The 17,815-nt window shown below is 39.9% G+C and overlaps 1 protein-coding gene across 3 annotated transcripts in view; it reads left to right on the forward strand.

Moving 5' to 3' along the window:
- The first annotated feature begins 1,276 nt into the window (after positions 1 to 1,276).
- syn2b (synapsin IIb) overlaps positions 1,277 to 17,815 on the forward strand; it is a 270,752-nt gene continuing 254,213 nt past the window's right edge. For 2 of the 3 annotated variants that reach the window (XM_051921476.1, XM_028825452.2), the window contains exon 1: positions 1,278 to 1,897. In XM_051921476.1, coding sequence (XP_051777436.1) covers positions 1,608 to 1,897 — 290 coding nt within the window. In that variant the 5' untranslated portion in view covers positions 1,278 to 1,607. Of the gene's footprint in view, positions 1,898 to 17,815 lie in introns of all 3 variants that reach the window. The other variant, XM_051921477.1, reaches the window with a different exon arrangement.

A 17,815-nucleotide genomic window follows, 5' to 3' on the forward strand; every position in this document is an offset into this window, starting at 1 on the left:
GAAAATGCAGTTTAATGGGCAAAATTTAACATCAGTTATAAATACAAGGTAAAAGTCAGTCTGGAGGCAACCTCTGAAAAGGATTTAGGGGTTTATGCAACATTTTCATCAACTAAGCAATGTACAGAAACAATTATAAGTGCAAATAAAATGTTAGGTTAATTCATAAAAACTACTGAATTTAAGTCAAGGGACGTAATGTTTAAAATATATAGTGTACTGCTAAGACCATATCTGAAGTATTGTGGGCAGTTCTGGGTACCACGGTACAAGAAAGGTATAGCAGCACTTGATGCGGTGAAGAGAAGAGCAAGCATGTGCATCCCAGGACTTCAAGACCTGTCCTACTCTGACAATCTCAGAGAATTAAACATGTTCAATCTTGAGCAGAAGAGACTATGTTAAAACCTAATCCAGGTATTTAAAATTCTCAAAGGCACTGATAAAATTGGTCCAGTACAATTCTTTCATCTTCAGGGTGAATCACATACTCAAGGACATCAGTGGAACTTAATGGGAGGTGCATTTTAAGCTGAAGCCAGGAAGCACTTCTTTACTCAAGGAGTTGTGGGACTCTGGAACAAACTACAGAGGTATGGAGTTGAAACAGAAATCTTGACAACCTTTTAGAAAAATCGGAATGAGCTATTGGGACAGCTTAACTATTAGCTAAACAAATGAACAGAATGGTCTCCTTTCATTCATCAAATTTCTTATGTTCTAGCCAACTGGCTCCCTGTTAGCCTAAATAAATTAATTTGTGCGTTAATTTATTTTAAGTTAAATTCTGTACATTCATTTTCTAATCCCCATTCCCAATAGTAAAATGCATACTCTTAAATCATTGTATGCACTATGAGAGCTCATTTGCATGCTTTAGATTGATGGCAGATGTTTGGATGGCAGCTTATTCACAAGAGCTTGTTTCAAATGTGACTCATTTAAATTGTGCATTATTGCTGCTAAGATATCATGTCATTTCCCAGTCCCTGGAGTTCAGTGAATCGTGCATGTAGGAGTAAATTACACATAGTGTTGAAGACCAATTTTGGTTAATAAGAGGTTAACAGCTTTAAGTACAGCCCCAGAGGTCGGTGATGCTGAGGCCTGCATCATTAATGAGTGTGCGGATCCCTATTTGTGCTCCTCTTGCTTTCTCCCACTCGTTAAGAAAACAGGGCTGAAAGGGGGAGAAGCCAGCTGCTCCTGTTCACGGGAAAACCCTTTTGCAGGCTGTGAAATGGGAGGGCTGGGCAGAAGGAGGAGGTACGCATGCGTGTGTATGAGACAGAGAGAGAGAGAGAAGCACTTGCAGGCATTAGGGCTCTCACAGCAGTGGTGAATGGCAGATTGCCTGCTGAGGCTGTGAAGAAGCGCAATTTCTGGTAAGGGGAGGAAAATAGACAAGAAGAAAAACAAGTAACAAATAGCATCCCTGTACTCGAGGCAGCACTGGCCTGTATTTTCACCGAAGACTGCATGGAGACCTAAAGATTTGGGAGTTGCCTTCGTACCAGTTCCAACATCCTTGCAATTGGCTCAGCATCTCTTCCTCTTCCCACAGGTACTGTCTGCTTCTCTGTTTCAATTCCGTGCACAGATAAATAATGAACTTTCTGCGGCGAAGGCTGTCTGACAGCAGTTTTATTGCTAACCTGCCAAACGGATACATGACAGACCTTCAGCGCCCAGAACCTCAGCAGCCCCCTCCCCCCGTGGCCTCTCCTGCACAGGAGAGGAAGCAGGCTGCACCGCCAACTGGAACAAGCTTCTTCAGCTCCATCTCGAATGCTGTAAAGCAGACAGCTGCCTCAGCTGGATTAGTAGAACAGACCCCAGCCACCACAAGCAAGAAGTTCAAAGTGCTTCTTGTCATCGATGATCCACAGACTGAATGGTAAGTAACCAATGTCTGTCTCCATATTAGTTATGTTCATATGGAAGCTGTCCAAAAGAATCGGATGTAGTGTATGAAAACAAGGATTAAAATAAAAACATGCAAGTGAAAGGCTGATTATAATTAGACTGCAGGTTTCTGGTAAATAGGAAGCTATAAGGTTCATCAGAGAGAATTAACTGATGATTATCATGCTGCACTGCCGAGTATGCTGTACAGTGATGTCTAGAGTTGAGTATAGCTATCAGCATTCTAGGGAACCAAATATGTCTATTAACACTGTTGAGATCTGGGTATGGTGTTCAGCGAACTAGGGAGTTGTGCTTGGTGTCCAGAATCCTAGTGATTTGGGAATGGTGTTTTGGACACTTGGTTGCTACAATCAGTATTGTACAACCCTAAATAATGTACTCAGCATCCTGAAGAGAAAGGATAAATTCTGTAAATCACAGGGTCTGAGAGAAGAACTGAAAATGATGATGAACCTCCTGGAGAGTTTTGTATCATGTCCAAAAATGTCCTAAGCAGGGTATGGCCTTTAGCTTCCTAGGGAGCTGATTATGAAATGCAGTGTTCTGGGCGTTAGGTATGCCTTTTAGTACTCAGAAGAGAAAGCTGCTTATGCATTCAGCACCCTATGGTGTTTGTCACAGCGGGTATGCACTACAAAACTGCCACACTTGGGAAAGTATATGCATGACACACATAAACACACTTTTCAATGTGAATTTAGCAGTATAAAGGTTAATTTAAAGCTAGTAAATTTACTATTATCTGGAGTGCTGCGTTTTCTGGATTAAGGAGATCAGCAGATATCCTTTCCACATGCTGCAGCACTGGAAAAGGTACTCATCACCGTAGGGAGCTTGGTATCACATTCAGTGTGTTTAAGAGTTATGTATCACAGTTATCACTACGAAGAAATAGCAGTGGTGGTTATCAATATAAGTGAGCTGAAATTGGCATTCAGTATACTGTATGGCTGAATATGGCCCTAAGCATTCTGAAGATTGGGGTTAATATTTAACATTCCTGAAACATTCTCTTTTTCAAAATGGGTAGGACATAACACATCATGTACAGCTTGTCTGGCATTCATTGTTCTGGACAATATGGCACATACTTAGCAATCTGAAATGTGCTTGTTATCCATTTTGCACTGTGGAGGGTTAGGTTTGGTGATCAGCAACCTGTTGAGCTAAGTAAAGCAAATTTGGATACTGCACAGCTGATTTTAAATGTTAATATTTATATATTTGCTGACTGAAATCTATTGCAAAATTATCTAGGCCTTTGTAGTTAGTTTCTTTTCAGTAGCAGATTTCAGAAGAGAGTCCTTCACTCCCCACATTCTGAGAAATAAAATGTCTTATATTTCACAGCTCTAATGCTCGTTGTTGTTCTGAACATGGCTCACCAGAAACCTCTTTAGAACCATCTGGTAAGCTATAATGAACCAGATGAAATCTCCTGCATTTAGGTTTGTTCCTTCTCCTCTGGCTTAATGCAGTAATTAGGTCATTATCCTTTAATGATGAATCAATGTCCCCAGATTCTGTGACTTCAGGGGTCTCACAAAATTGTGTTCATTGACCTCTTCAATATGAGCTACATTGTCTGCTATGACAGTCTTATTGGCCACTAATTCTCTGATGACATACAACTGTATATGAAATTTAGCATATGTTCTGGACAAGTTCTCTCCAGCAGCAGTGACATCAGAGCCATGGCAAGCATAAGCATACATTATTTTATTGCTAATTTTTACAAGACGAAAAAGCTTCTTGTGAGATCTTAAGCACAAATCAAGATATTTGATGTTGTCTTGTTGGACACTGGATCCTCTCCAGCAATTTTGTCATCATCTGTGAAATGTCTCAATGTTATTCTTGACAGTAAACTAACTATTGAGTCACGCATCTTTGCTGATGTTGATTTAATTTTACTACTTACATTTTATCCCTAGCAGGAAGTCTATCTGTACTACTGGATTACTGCAGTTCTCTCCTCAACTGTCTTCCATTCACATAGTAACCAACAACAAGTAAAAATGTAGCTGCTAGAGTCCTGACTCAGATAAACACCGTGACCACATTTCACCACAGCTGGCTCAACTACACTGGCTTCCTGTCACATACAGAATAATCTATAAAACTCAGCAAGCTAATTTACAAAACTGTTAACAACAACACCCAAGAATAGCTATGTGCAATGCTTGCCCTGCAAAATTCTGTGAGACTACCAAGATATTTGACGTAATTCATCAAGCTGTTCCAAAATTTTTCTGCAAAACTTTTGCTGAATGTTCTTTTATTTTTCTTAGTCCCACACTATGAAACATACTAGAGACATCAGTTTACAAGGCTGTCAACCATAACATTTACATCAAGATGAAAGACCCTCCTTTCTCTTTTTTCTAGAATTGTTCTTCAAACACTAACTCTTTAAAACCAACTCTTGCAAATCTGACTCTTTGCTACGCTACTGCTTCTCTTGGTCCTCTGATTACTCTTCTCCTATAGTTCAATATTCTCAATTATCACTGGCAGATCCTTTCCAAGGGCTTCCTCATATCCATTGATACTTAATCCATGTTTTGTCTAGTTGCTTTAATTGTTTTATTCCATTTGTGAGTTTTTTAAATTTGACACTATATTGTAATCATACTCATTATATGTTTGAAATGACAAATGGAGAAATTTAGAGTTTTGACCAATTGATTGATTTACTATAAATTGATACGGAATTTAGACTTCTCTATACAGACGACCTGAATCTTTTCAAAATTTTGATGTTTTAAAATTTTAATCTGATGCCTCACAAGTTGCATATGTTAAGTTGTAGATCCACTTCTCCCTAGTTGCAACATGTGTATGCAATGCTGTAGATTAGAACCTGATTACTAAGTACAGATCAGATTTGTGAGCTATGTTACATGTCATCTCACCACAAGCCCATGCCGGCAAACAGTCTGTATTGTGTATCATTTTGTCTTCTTACAGGTTATTGCCTGAGAATACTGTTTATTGTGTTACAAATTAGCTTATGCCTAGACACCAGAATTTGGCCTCATATTTTGTGTCACATTTGAAATTAAGTTTAGTTTAGTTTCTGGTATTGAATTAAAACATGAATATATAGTGCATCCGGAAAGTATTCACAGCGCATCACTTTTTCCACATTTTGTTATGTTACAGCCTTATTCCAAAAAAATCATTTTTTTTCCTCAGAATTCCACACACAACACCCCATAATGACAACGTGAAAAAAGTTTACTTGAGATTTTTGCAAATTTATTAAAAATAAAAAAAATTGAGAAAGCACATGTACATAAGTATTCACAGCCTTTGCCATGAAACTCAAAATTGAGCTCAGGTGTATCCTGTTTCCCCTGATCATCCTTGAGATGTTTCTGCAGCTTAATTGGAGTCTACCTGTGGTAAATTCAGTTGATTGGACATGATTTGGAAAGGCACACACCTCTCTATATAAGGTCCCACAGTTGACAGTTCGTGTCAGAGGACAAACCAAGCATGAAGTCAAAGGAATTGTCTGTAGACCTCCGAGACAGGATTGTCTCGAGGCACAAATCTGGGGAAGGTTACAGAAAAATTTCTGCTGCTTTGAAGGTCCCAATGAGCACAGTGGCCTCCATCATCCGTAAGTGGAAGAAGTTCGAAGCCACCAGGGGCCTCATGTATAACGCCGTGCGTACAACTCACACTATAACATGGTGTAAGCACAAAAGCGGGAATGTGTGTACGCACATTAAAATCCAGATGCAGGAATCTGTATGTACGCAAACTTTCACGTTCTTCCACTACATAAATCCTGATTAGTGTGAAAAGTAACGCACGTGCACGCGCCTTCTGTCCCGCCCCAACTCCTCCTAGAATTACGCTTCATTGAATATGCAAATCGATATAAATAGCCTTCTGAGAAAAGACAATGGGAAAAGCACGGGAGAAAATATAAGAATTTCAGCGAATACCAAGTGGAGGCAAAGTAAAAAAAACGTACTATTTGTTGGTTTAAACAGTGGTATAATCAACAAAAGGAAGTTGATCAAGTGAAAAAGTGTCAGACAAACTCGAAAGGTCAAGTTCACAAAGTCGCACAGTGCCCGAAATAAAAAAGAAATCACATATCAAAGTCGCCGTGAAAAGGCAAGTCGTAGCCCACCGTCTGAGTGTCATATGAAAGCTTATTAGGGTACAGACAAAAAAAATAGGCACACAGTGGGAAAAAAGCACAAAATGTCAACTTTAACCTCGAAATTTCCACTTTAATCACGTAGTTTATTTTGCCATTAAAGTAGAACATCATAAAGTTCATCTTAAAATCATTTAATTTACTAGTTTCTCAAATCCCATTGTAACTAAAGTAGGACGTTAAATGCTTTGTTCTGTATTTGATCTTCTTTGTGCTCTGTGTGTGAATCACTACCTGCTTCTTAAACGGGCTTTCTCTTTCTCCAACAGGACACATAATCCATTACATTCGTGATATTACAGCTAAATGAATAATTAAAATACTGAGATGTATATGTGATATCTTTTTCATGATGATAGGAATGAAAGCATGTTATTAAACATGGGAACACGGTGGCGCAGTGCTTGTTCATATCTCACGCAAGAGGCTTGCTGCGCCATGCGTGACCTTCAATGAAATAATTTATCACAGCAGTACTGTCTCTTTCAAACGTACTAACCTCCAATTCCTGTCCTTACTTTTCTTTCTCCAAATACCCAATCGCCACACAATCAGCTATGTAATAGACGTGAAGCCATCTGTAAGCTTAGAACATCGATTCTTCAAAACTTTTAAGGAACATTGAAATATCTTCGTAGTACATGTTTAATTATGCTATCTTTCCAGTGTCGCGTCAGCACAAGAATACAACGCAATGCAGGAACAATCCCTGAACTAGCTAGCGCTGCGGCACCGTGTCCTCACATGTTTAATTATTAACAATACAGATTATTTAAATGAAGTTAAAGTTTTATCTGTATAATATAATCAACATATTTTGCTGCATTTCATCTTAAAAATGAATACCGTCATCATATGTAAATACGCGCTTTATAAAGTGGCACAGGTTGTGCAATATTATAACTGTAGTGCAAGTTTACAGTGAGGTAATTGTACTTATAAGTAAACAGTTCTACAAGGAGAACTTGATGGACTGATTGAGTGCGTTTAGAGTTCTTGGGATGAAACCTTTTCTAAACCGCGAAGTCCGTACTGGGAAGTCTCTAAAGCGTTTTGCCGTGGCTCAGGCAGCGTCTGCTTCATGCTGTATACCGATATTTCTCTTTCCGTTCAGCTGCTGCTTTGATTCCCCACTCAGATACAGTGATATAAATACTCCGAGTGGTACAGTGAGAGTAATATGGAAAAAGATGCTGTGGCAACCCTTAACAGGAGCAGCTGAAAGAAGAAGAAGATGCAGTGAGAGTTACAACGCTAAAGCAGTTATGGTATTTGGAATACTATGGCTATTCCCTGGACCATTATATTGCTGCAGGTTAATTACAATCAGATGCATTACACTAATAAACAATATGCAGTTAGTTTCAGTGTATTTATAAAGCCGTGTCAGGAATGTGGAGCTAAGAAAGAAAGGGTGACCACGGAGGAACAGTAGCACTGCTTTGACGCTGGGAACTGCCAGTCTGCAAAACCGAGCGGAGAAATTGTGTACGCCAAGGTATGAGTTACCGTGGAAATGTGCGTGGCTTTACGCCAAGTTTAGGTTTTATACATCGTGATTTGAGCGTGGAAACGGGAGTACGCAACATTTCTGTGCGTACGCACTGTTTATACATGAGGCCCCAGGACTCTTCCTAGCACTGGCCGGCCATCTAAACTGAGCGACCGGGGGAGAAGGGCCTTAGTCAGGGAGGTGACCAAGAACCCGATGGTCACTCTGTCAGAGCTCCAGAGGTCCTCTGTGGAGAGAGGAGAACCTTCCAGAAGGACAACCATCTCTGGAGCAATCCACCAATCAGGCCTGTATGGTAGAGTGGCCAGATGGAAGCCACTCCTTAGTAAAAGGCACATGGCAGCCCGCCTGGAGTTTGCCAAAAGGCACCTGAAGGACTCTCAGACCATGAGAAAGAAAATTCTCTGGTCTGATGAGACAAAGATTGAACTCTTTGGTGTGAATGCCAGGCGTCACGTTTGGAGGAAACCAGGCACAACTCATCACCAGGCCAATACCATCCCTATAGTGAAGCATGGTGGTGGCAGCATCATGCTGTGGGGATGTTTTTCAGCGGCAGGCACTGGAAGACTAGTCAGGATAAAGGGAAAGATGACTGCAGTAATGTACAGAGACATCCTGGATGAAAACCTGCTTCAGAGCGCTCTTGACCTCAGACTGGGGTGACGGTTCATCTTTCAGCAGAACAACGACCCTAAGCACACAGCCAAGATATCAAAGGAGTGGCTTCAGGACAACTCTGTGAATGTCCTTGAGTGGCCCAGCCAGAGCCCAGACTTGAATCCGATTGAACATCTCTGGAGAGATCTTAAAATGGCTGTGCACCGACGCTTCCCATCCAACCTGATGGAGCTTGAGAGGTGCTGCAAAGAGGAATGGGCGAAACTGGCCAAGGATAGGTGTGCCAAGCTTGTGGCATCATATTCAAAAAGACTTGAGGCTGCAATTGCTGCCAAAGGTGCATCGACAAAGTACTGAGCAAAGGCTGTGACTACTTATGTACATGTGATTTCTCAGTTTTTTTATTTTTAATAAATTTGCAAAAACCTCAAGTAAACTTTTTTCATGTTGTCATTATGGGGTGTTGTGTGTAGAATTCTGAGGAAAAAAATGAATTTAATCCATTCTGGAATAAGGCTGTAACATAACAAAATGTGGAAAAAGTGATGCGCTGTGAATACTTTCCAGATGCACTGTTTTAAAATGCTACACTGATGTACAAATTAAACCAATACCTGAATGCAGCTGTCACACTCTGCACAGAAATTATACAGAATTCATGTGTGTTAACATTTGTCAACTATAGAACAGGTTTTAAAATGTTTTACATATAATGCAGGACAGGTACATACCTACATTTGGAATTAGTAGGAATTTAAAAAAAAATCTACATTGGGTTAATAAAGCGTTTCGAAAAGATAATGCACAAAGAAAACAAAACAGCTGTATAAAGCATATAAGACTAATAGCTCCAATATGAATTTTAGGGAATATGAGAGCATGAGGGTAACCACTAAGAAGGATATTAGGGAAGCTAAAAGGCAGTTAGAGAGGAATATAGCAGATAAGGTGAAGGATGACCCAAAGAGATTCTTTCAGTATTTTAATAGAAGAACTGTCAAGGTGGAGGAATTGTAAAGGGGAATTAAAAAATACAGACAATGAAATAGCACATGCTCTAAACTTGTATTTTTCTGGAGTCTTAACATATGAGGAAGCAGATAACCACCCAAAAGTAACAGTGGCTACTAAGGGAGTACTGAGTGTTTTGGAAATTGTTGATAAAGAAGTACTGTTCAGATTAAATAGGCTGAAATCAAACAAATCGCTAGGACCAGATATTATTTATCCTTGAGCGCTTAAGCAGGTTAGTGGATACATATACAAATCCTTGCCATATTTGTTTAGGAAATCACTGTGCACTGGGGAAATTCCAAAGGACTGGAAAATGGCAAATATTATCCCATTATATAAAATGGGTGATTGAGCAGAACTAAGTAACTATAGTAATTAAAGTGGAGTTGGAACAGACTGTGTTTCTACACACTCTACACCCCATAAAGTCGTAAATTTCAGTGATAATGGCAAGAAAACAACAAATGAAATGAGAGAGAGCATTAAAATCCTTAGAAGTGTAGGCCTTTCATTTAAAGAAATTGCTAAAAAAAATCAAAGTGTCAGTGAGTGTCAGTCTGCTTTAAGACAGACAGAGGGTTTTTAAGTAATCAAAAAAAGTTGAGGCACCTGTGCAAATTGTTTGCTTTGACATGCAAGGCTTAATTTACTTTAATTGCTGCTGAACATCTGTATGTTTGCTGAAGAAGGCCCATTTGTAATATTTTGATATTTCTTTTTTTTCAGTTTTTGCTAACCTAAACTTGAAATTTAAACCTCTGGCAGTTTACTGCTTATGTTTTCACCATTTTAGGTCATTCACTGCATTTCAACTGCTTTAATTTGAAGAAAAACTGAAACAGCTGAGGTGTTCTAAAATGTTTGACCAGTAGAGCATATCCATTTTTTCATTTTATTAATAAACATTTATTCACAAAAACATCCATTGCTTGTATTCATTCAGAGAAAATACTTTCAGCATATCAGCTATTGGGTGGCACGGTGGCGCAGTGGTAGCACTGCTGCCTCGCAGTTTGGAGACCTGGGTTCACTTCCTGGGTCCTCCCTGGGAGTTTGTATGTTCCTGTGGTGGGCTGGCATCCTGCCCGGGGTTTGTTTCCTGCCTTGTGCCCTGTGTTGGCTGGGATTGGCTCCAGCAGACCCCTGTGACCCTGTAGTAAGGATATAGTGGAATGGATGGATATCACCTATTACTTCTTTCTCTAGCTGATTAATGGCTTCATGGACAGAACCATAATATATCTGAAGATGGTTTGCCACTCCGTCATTAATTACTGCCCTGCTGAAGAGAATCAGCACAGGAACATATTGAACATTTCCATCATTGTGGATAAGTCTCCAAATGCTCTTTGACAGTGACATTTACAAGGCTGTTTTCAAACCTTTCTTTGTCCACAGTGTTGTTTCAAAACACTGCCACTGTAGTGTACTGATAAGTCTTTGACAAATTTCTTTACCTCTTACCACACTGTAAATGGACGCACCCTATTTCTCTCTGATGTGTGCAGTAAATCTGTGTTGCCCTATGTGGAAGAAATGGTGAGAGAATACCAAGCGTTACTATTAAAAATAATAATAGTGAAACGCTATGAAGACATGAACTTCAGTTTTGCAAACATAGCCCCTGGTTTTCATGCCTCAGCTAAAGTCATTCAACAACAGGTCCTGCACATAGATCCACCAGGTAAAATAGAAATATTACACGTTGATCAATTTAACTATAGAATATGTCCTGCATCAGTAAAAGGTGAGTTTGTTTACAATGGTACAGGGTGTGTCTTGGAGAAGGACAGTTAAATTATTTCATAAAGAAAATCTGGTAATATAAAGCTTGCCGATGTCAACATAGTTACAGAATCCAACAAAGCTTGCTTCTCTGACTGTGGATAGACTACCTGCCTCATGTTTCATAACATTTTCTTCCAAACCTACAGCTCGTTGAAGGCATCTAAACTAATACAACCATACAGTATGGGAAGGATTTGAGCTTACAGCCGCGTGAATTCAGCAGCTTATTCATTCACATATATTGATAGGCAAAAATCTTATTCCTCCAAAAACGTATTTTACTCGTTAGCTATCTGAGTATTAAGTTTTTATTTGCTCTTGAAAACAGCATAATAAACACAAACACTGATCCGATAAAAAGTAACAGAAATGCCTTGTAATTTTTAAGACACGTCGGTATTTGGCATGGCCTCCCTAAATTGAACCAGTTCACTTTAACACACTGGTTTAATTTTTTTTTTCTTCAAAGTAGTCCTGCGATAAATTCCTCCATGAACTTCCATCTACAGTCGTCCTCTCAAAGGGCATTCCAAGTAGGCTTTGACTGTTTTTGCAGTGTATTCATTCATTTATTCATATTGTACTGAAATATAACATTTTTGCCGGATGTATTTCTGTACCTGAGTCGTCTGCATCTTCTTGTACTTCGTCACGTTGTACTTCATGTCCTCCCGAGTCCAAACGCGCACACAGTGGCCGGTGTCGAATTCTACTTGCACGTGTTGAGGGGGCTGCAGCACCACCTACTGGATGGCATAGTACTTGACGTTGTTAATGAAGTAAAATATATGAAAAGAGGATTTTAAAAGATTGATAAACTGAAGAATAAGAAGTTGCTTGTTATCTTATTAGATAACTCGTTGAAATTATTTTTTTTAAAGTAACAGTGTATCGAAACTCAGTGGCATTGATCAGGCAACAAAAGCAGAGCTGCAAGACTTGCAGTAATAGTATTATCACAACCCTGTCATAACCAACTGAGCTGTCCATGAGGTTGATTTGTACATTCTGATATATAACTCTTTATACATTTTTTATTATTTTATTGATGTGTATAGTTTTCTGCATTTCTTATTTTTTTAATTACTGTTTTTTATTCAAATAAATATTGCGTAATGGAAATCAATATTTTATCTTTCTCTTAATCATAAATCATAAAATATTTCATTTTTGAAATACATCAAGCACATTTTTCAGCTTGTACTTTATTTTACTTCCGCTACATCATAAAATTCTATTTCTTTTATTTCTAAAATGGCAGTCGTTGATTATTTTGTTTGTGCACTGTGTGTATTCAAACTATTCTAACGATGACCATTCACAACATTCTAACACCCACTCGGTTCTGTTAAAGGTGGGCAGAAGACCGAAGATTATCCGAAGCACCGAGACATCATACCTGGACAGGACCAAGGTTATCGCAAAACCCACAAGTTATATTTATTGCCAAATGAAAAAAAATCGCTCTGCAACACGGAATAAAAAAGAATTTTGTCAGCTTCTTAGAAATTGTACTAACCGACCTTACGTCATCAAAATTGGTAATCGGGGATAGCTCAACTACTCGTATCACTACTTTTGGATTGCCAACATCGCATTAAATAAGATATTAGCTTTGTTTTAAACTATCATTTAATATTGTACGTCATCAGCAAAATCACGTAATTAAATCAGGAATGTGTTTCAATAATAATGAAGAGGAGTGCGAACTGTGTGTGACGTTTTGAATCGTTCGTTAAATACCTTCTGCATGTGAAATGTTAATTTAGGTACAGCCATTTAAGATGAGAAAGTATTCCGTCGCATGGAGAAATACTGTGACGTACTGTAATTAATGTTTTCTGTTTATTCTGTTTAGGGCAGGCTCTGCGTTTTTACAACTACAGTACTGTACATAGAAAGACAGAAGGTGCGTGCACAGGGTGAGGGAGGAGACAGGAAGGAAGGGGGCGTGGGGACGTGTGTACGGATGAGGAGAGAGAAAGAAAGTGTCAAAAGTCAACAGTGTACGAAAAACGGGTAAAGACAAAACACACGTTGTTTTATAGGTGTGCCTAGCGACCCTAAACAGCGGGCTGGGGAAGTTTTATTGCTGTTCTGTTCAGATCTTGTTTAATAAACTCAGCATCTTTGGAGCACCACGTTTCCAGCACTTGTTTTGTGTCTCACCCTCTTAGTCGCTACAGTGGTGTCAGGAGTGGGACGATGGAGCGAACTCCCATAGCGTCAATGAACAAGAGATTCAATACTTAACCATATCTTTTAGACGAGTCCTTGAGGAAAATGCACAGCGCCCGGTTATGCTGCCAAACGTATAATATGCGCAAACATAGACAGAATTACTAGACACCTCATGACCAGCAGCATCGTACGTCAACGTCGCCGCCATATTGCGAGTGGCACTGCTGTGGAGTGAAGTAATGGATAAAGATTGACCCCCGTGACCCTGTGTTCGGATTCAGCGGGTTAGAAAATGGATGGATGGATGGATGGATTCCTCACGCATGTGCTGCTTGGGATTGTACAAACCGCTGTACGCTCCAAACCAGATCGCAGGGATTACATTTCATATGTAAAGCTGAACAGTTGTTTTGGTTATATTTGGCCATTAGAAAATCCCGTTTTATAATCTTAACTTTAGCTATGCCAGGCTAAGATAGCAAAGCTATGCATTTATGTGCTCAATTGAGCCTCCAAACAACGTTTTGGCTAAATGTATTTAGTCACTAACTATGTAGATTGTTGTTAGCTGTTAACATTTCTCAAACTTTGAAAGTTTCCCAAAGAAATCCAACTCAGGAAGCAGTGGGAAGTAGCCCTTAGACAGGATTTTGAGAAAGCTCTCCTGTGATGTGTGCTGTGCTAGTTTGGTAACAGATCCTGTACCGGCATCATATGATCAAAGCTACCACTTGCTGACATTAAAAAACAAAGGAGGTGTGATGATTCCTTCTGAGTGTACAGTCAAGGTGGTCAAAATAGCTGAGTGTGTTATCCGACAGTTGACATTAGGGCAAGCTGTCAGTGTCAATCAGTTTGTTCGGGCTGAGATTGGTTCAGATGATCTGTTTTTTCTCAAGGAGCTCATTGAGGAAACAGTTTGAAATTGACAACAATCATTTTATGCTCATGTGTTTAGTTGTGTCTGTCTTCCACAAACTAAGGCTGCACCATATTGCCAAACTGAATTCTCAAATTACAGAGTGGCAACACACAGAAAAAGCTATGACAGTTCTGTTTCAAGGATTTTAGATCCTATCCTGTATATATTTAAGTAACCACATTGGGTGTGTGTGTACGTGTGTGTGTGAGAGAGAGAGAGATTGAGAGAGGAATGAGTGATATGTTTTCAGAAATTATTAAGCCAATTTGTATACAATAAAATTGTTTATTTTTGTCATTGAGTGTATCATTTCACTGTTAAAAGAAAGACCAGACTGCCAGCTGCAGTCTTACTATTTTGACTTTCAGACAATGGTCATGTTTTCATCTCAATAATTAATAATAATAATAAATTTTATTTAATAGGTGCCTTTCTTAGCACTCAAGGATACCTTACAATAAAATTAAACATTAATAAAATTAAAACAAGAGAATGATAAATCAAAAAGCAATAATTAGCAAACAAACAAAGATAACTGGCAGTAACAGTGCAAAATTCACAATTGGTATGCCAGTTTGAAAAGATAAGTTTTGAGGGTAGTTTCAAAATGTGTTATTGAATCGAGCTGACGTATATGAGAGAGAAGAGAATTCCAGAGTTGAGGACCACTATGAGAGACGCTCGAGCTCCCAAAGAACAGAGTTTGATGTGCGGTACAGAAAGTAGAGCTGCAGATGAGGATCTGAGTGAGCGAGAGGGAGTGTAAGTCTGTTCGAGATCAGTGAGGTTGTGGAGAGCTTTAAATGTTAAGAGCAGTATTGTGTATTGTATTCAGTAGTGAACAGGAAGCCAGTGAAGTTGAGAGAGAATAGGTGTAATATGTTCAGTGGATGTAGAACAGCTGGTTGTTATCCTGGCAGCAGAATTTTGTATAAGTTGTAAGCGATGGATAAGTTTTTGTGGAATGCCAGATAGAATAGCATTACAGTAATCTATACGTGAGGTGTCTAGGGCATTAACCAATACTTCAGTACTGTGATGCGTAAGAACAGGACGAAGTCTAGAAATGTTTCGGAGATGGAAGAAGACAGTCCGAGAAATGTTAGTTATATGGGAGGAATTATTTAATAATAATATAATAATATTATTTAATAATTGCCATTATCCTCTTTAATAAAACCACTGTGTGTGTCCAGTGTCCGTGTGTCTTCCGGTGAAGTGCGCATGCGCGGTGCGATGCTTCAAAGGCTGCCAGATGCATCACACAAGACAGAGTGGGCAGGACCTATAAAATATTGCGCAGCCGATCCAATCGGATTTCTGGAAATGAGGTAAGACTTAAAACAAAAGGCACGAAAAATCCAATTGGGTACTGAGATGCGGAGACCAGCTTCCCCAAAGAGGTGGGATTAGTGTTTGTTGTTGTGCAAGTGTTCACTCTGAGGATGTCAGATTTGCGATTAAGAAGCCTGGCCCGGTAAAGTGTCAGTCGTTGAAGGGGTTTTCCTAAATATACGAATTTTCATGATATTACAATAGGATGACTTTTAAAAGTAGATTTATTTTCACACACATAAAATCCGTTGCTAGGGAGACGCCACACATACAATAATCAGCTGCACGCCAGCACAGATTAAAATACTTGCTGGGGAACTGCACAGTACTTGCTGGAGAGACGCCACAAGCACGATTATCAACTACACTCCACACATTACATCAGTTGCTGGGGAGAAGAATCTGCTGATTGCCCACTGTTGTGACAGAAAATTAAATGCATATTACGAACATCAAAGCCAGTATTACTGCGAGAGAAAATTACAGGCATTTTACGGAAATACAAACCAGTATTACTGCGAGAGAAAATTAAAGGCACACAATACAGTGACGCATATTACAGCCACATACAAGCCAGTATTACTGTAACAGAAAATATTGCGGACGTACAAGCCTATATTATTGTGACTATCTACTAACAACATGCCACCCAAAAAAGAAGAAAAAGATAATGAGCGTCAGAAAAACATTAAAAGAGAAAGACTCAGAAGAGCAAATATATCTATAGAGGAACAGGAAAATGAGCGTAAAGAAAATTCTTAAAGAGAATGCACTACTGTTCTAGCACCCGTTATTGTAACAGGCTTCATATCTAGTTAGTGTATAAATGGATATAAATAATTGCATTTAAATGATTCTCCAAAATCTGTTGTATGTAAACAATACTGTTTTAAACATTATTGTTTTTTCATCAGAAAACCCGGTTTCCACGTTTACCTGTATTAGTTTAAACTAGCCAACCCGCGGCGTAGCATACGCCGCATAATCATGCCGCTTTTTTAATGATTTTTAAGCACAGGGAAAAAAATGAACATTTGAAAAATCCGTAATTTAATAAACCACCTAGAAAAGTAATATTGCAACAATGCACGCTACGAACCAACATACAATCATCGTTCAGTACGCACTGCCTGTTCATGTGCCCGCTCCCAACTCCTCACCCGAGTAGCTTTCGTCTGTGTACAGTCCACATGCACCTCTGAGCCACGTTGTCTTTTCATTGTTCTGGCTGCTTTTCTATATATAATCCACCAAGTCACCCGACTATGGTAGTAGCGAGGGGGGGGGGGGGGGGTGTGTACAAAGGGCAAGGACGTAATCAGTGCGAGCGTATGACCCGCACTTACTGGGAATTCCTCATTTGTGGGGAACAATTGCAAGCCCCGGTCTCCAGCACGAATAGGGTTCAACGGCTTACCCACGTCTCTCGGCGCCGGGTAGACACACATTGATCCATTCAGTCTAGCACGCCTGTAGTACTGGACATCCAAAGGCATCACAGACCTGTTAATGCTCAATCTCACGTGGCTGAAAGCCACTTGTCCCTCTAAGAAGTTGGACGCTGACCGCTGTTGGGTTGCATAACTATTTAGCAGGTGGGAGTCTCGTTCGTTTTTTGAATTAACCAAACAAATCGCTCCACCAACTAAGAACGGCCATGCACCACCACCCACAGAATTGAGAAAGAGCTATGAATCTGTCAATCCTCTCCGTGTCCGGGCCGGGTGAGGTGTCCCGTGTTGAGTCAAATTAAGCGAAAGGCTCCACACCTGGTGGTGCCCTTCCATCAATTCCTTTAAGTTTCAGCTTTGCAACCATACTCCCCGCCGGAACCCAAAGACTTTGGTTACCCGGTTGGCCGCCCGGCGGGTCATGGGTATGACGCCGCCGCATCACCTGTCAGCATCGTTTATTGTTGGAACTATGACAGTATGTGACCGTCTTCGAACCTCTGACTTTCGTTCTTGATTAATGAAAACATTCTTGGCAAATGCTTTCGCTCTTGCTCGAATTGGTGTCGGGCGTGTGCCATGGTCGGCTGCTTAGTGAATTGTTGGTGGGCAGGGCTCTGTGGTGTCGGCAGGCGTGGCTCTGTAAGTTGTCATCATATCCCATGGTCTTAGCATTGGTGGGCGGGTCTCTGTGAGTTGGTGGGCGTGGCTATGCCGTGCGTATCCCATGGTTGTCTTGCTTGTTCTGTCTATAGATCTATAGATGGCACTTTTGCCACTCGCAATATGGCGGACACGCTGATGTATCGTGTCGTCTGGGCAACACAGTGAATGCGGCGTCTATCTATATATGTCTATGTGCTTAAACGCCACCTCGCCGC

This window comes from Erpetoichthys calabaricus, chromosome 18, assembly GCF_900747795.2.
Source record: "Erpetoichthys calabaricus chromosome 18, fErpCal1.3, whole genome shotgun sequence".
In the NCBI taxonomy this organism is placed as follows: Eukaryota; Metazoa; Chordata; class Cladistia; order Polypteriformes; family Polypteridae; genus Erpetoichthys; species Erpetoichthys calabaricus.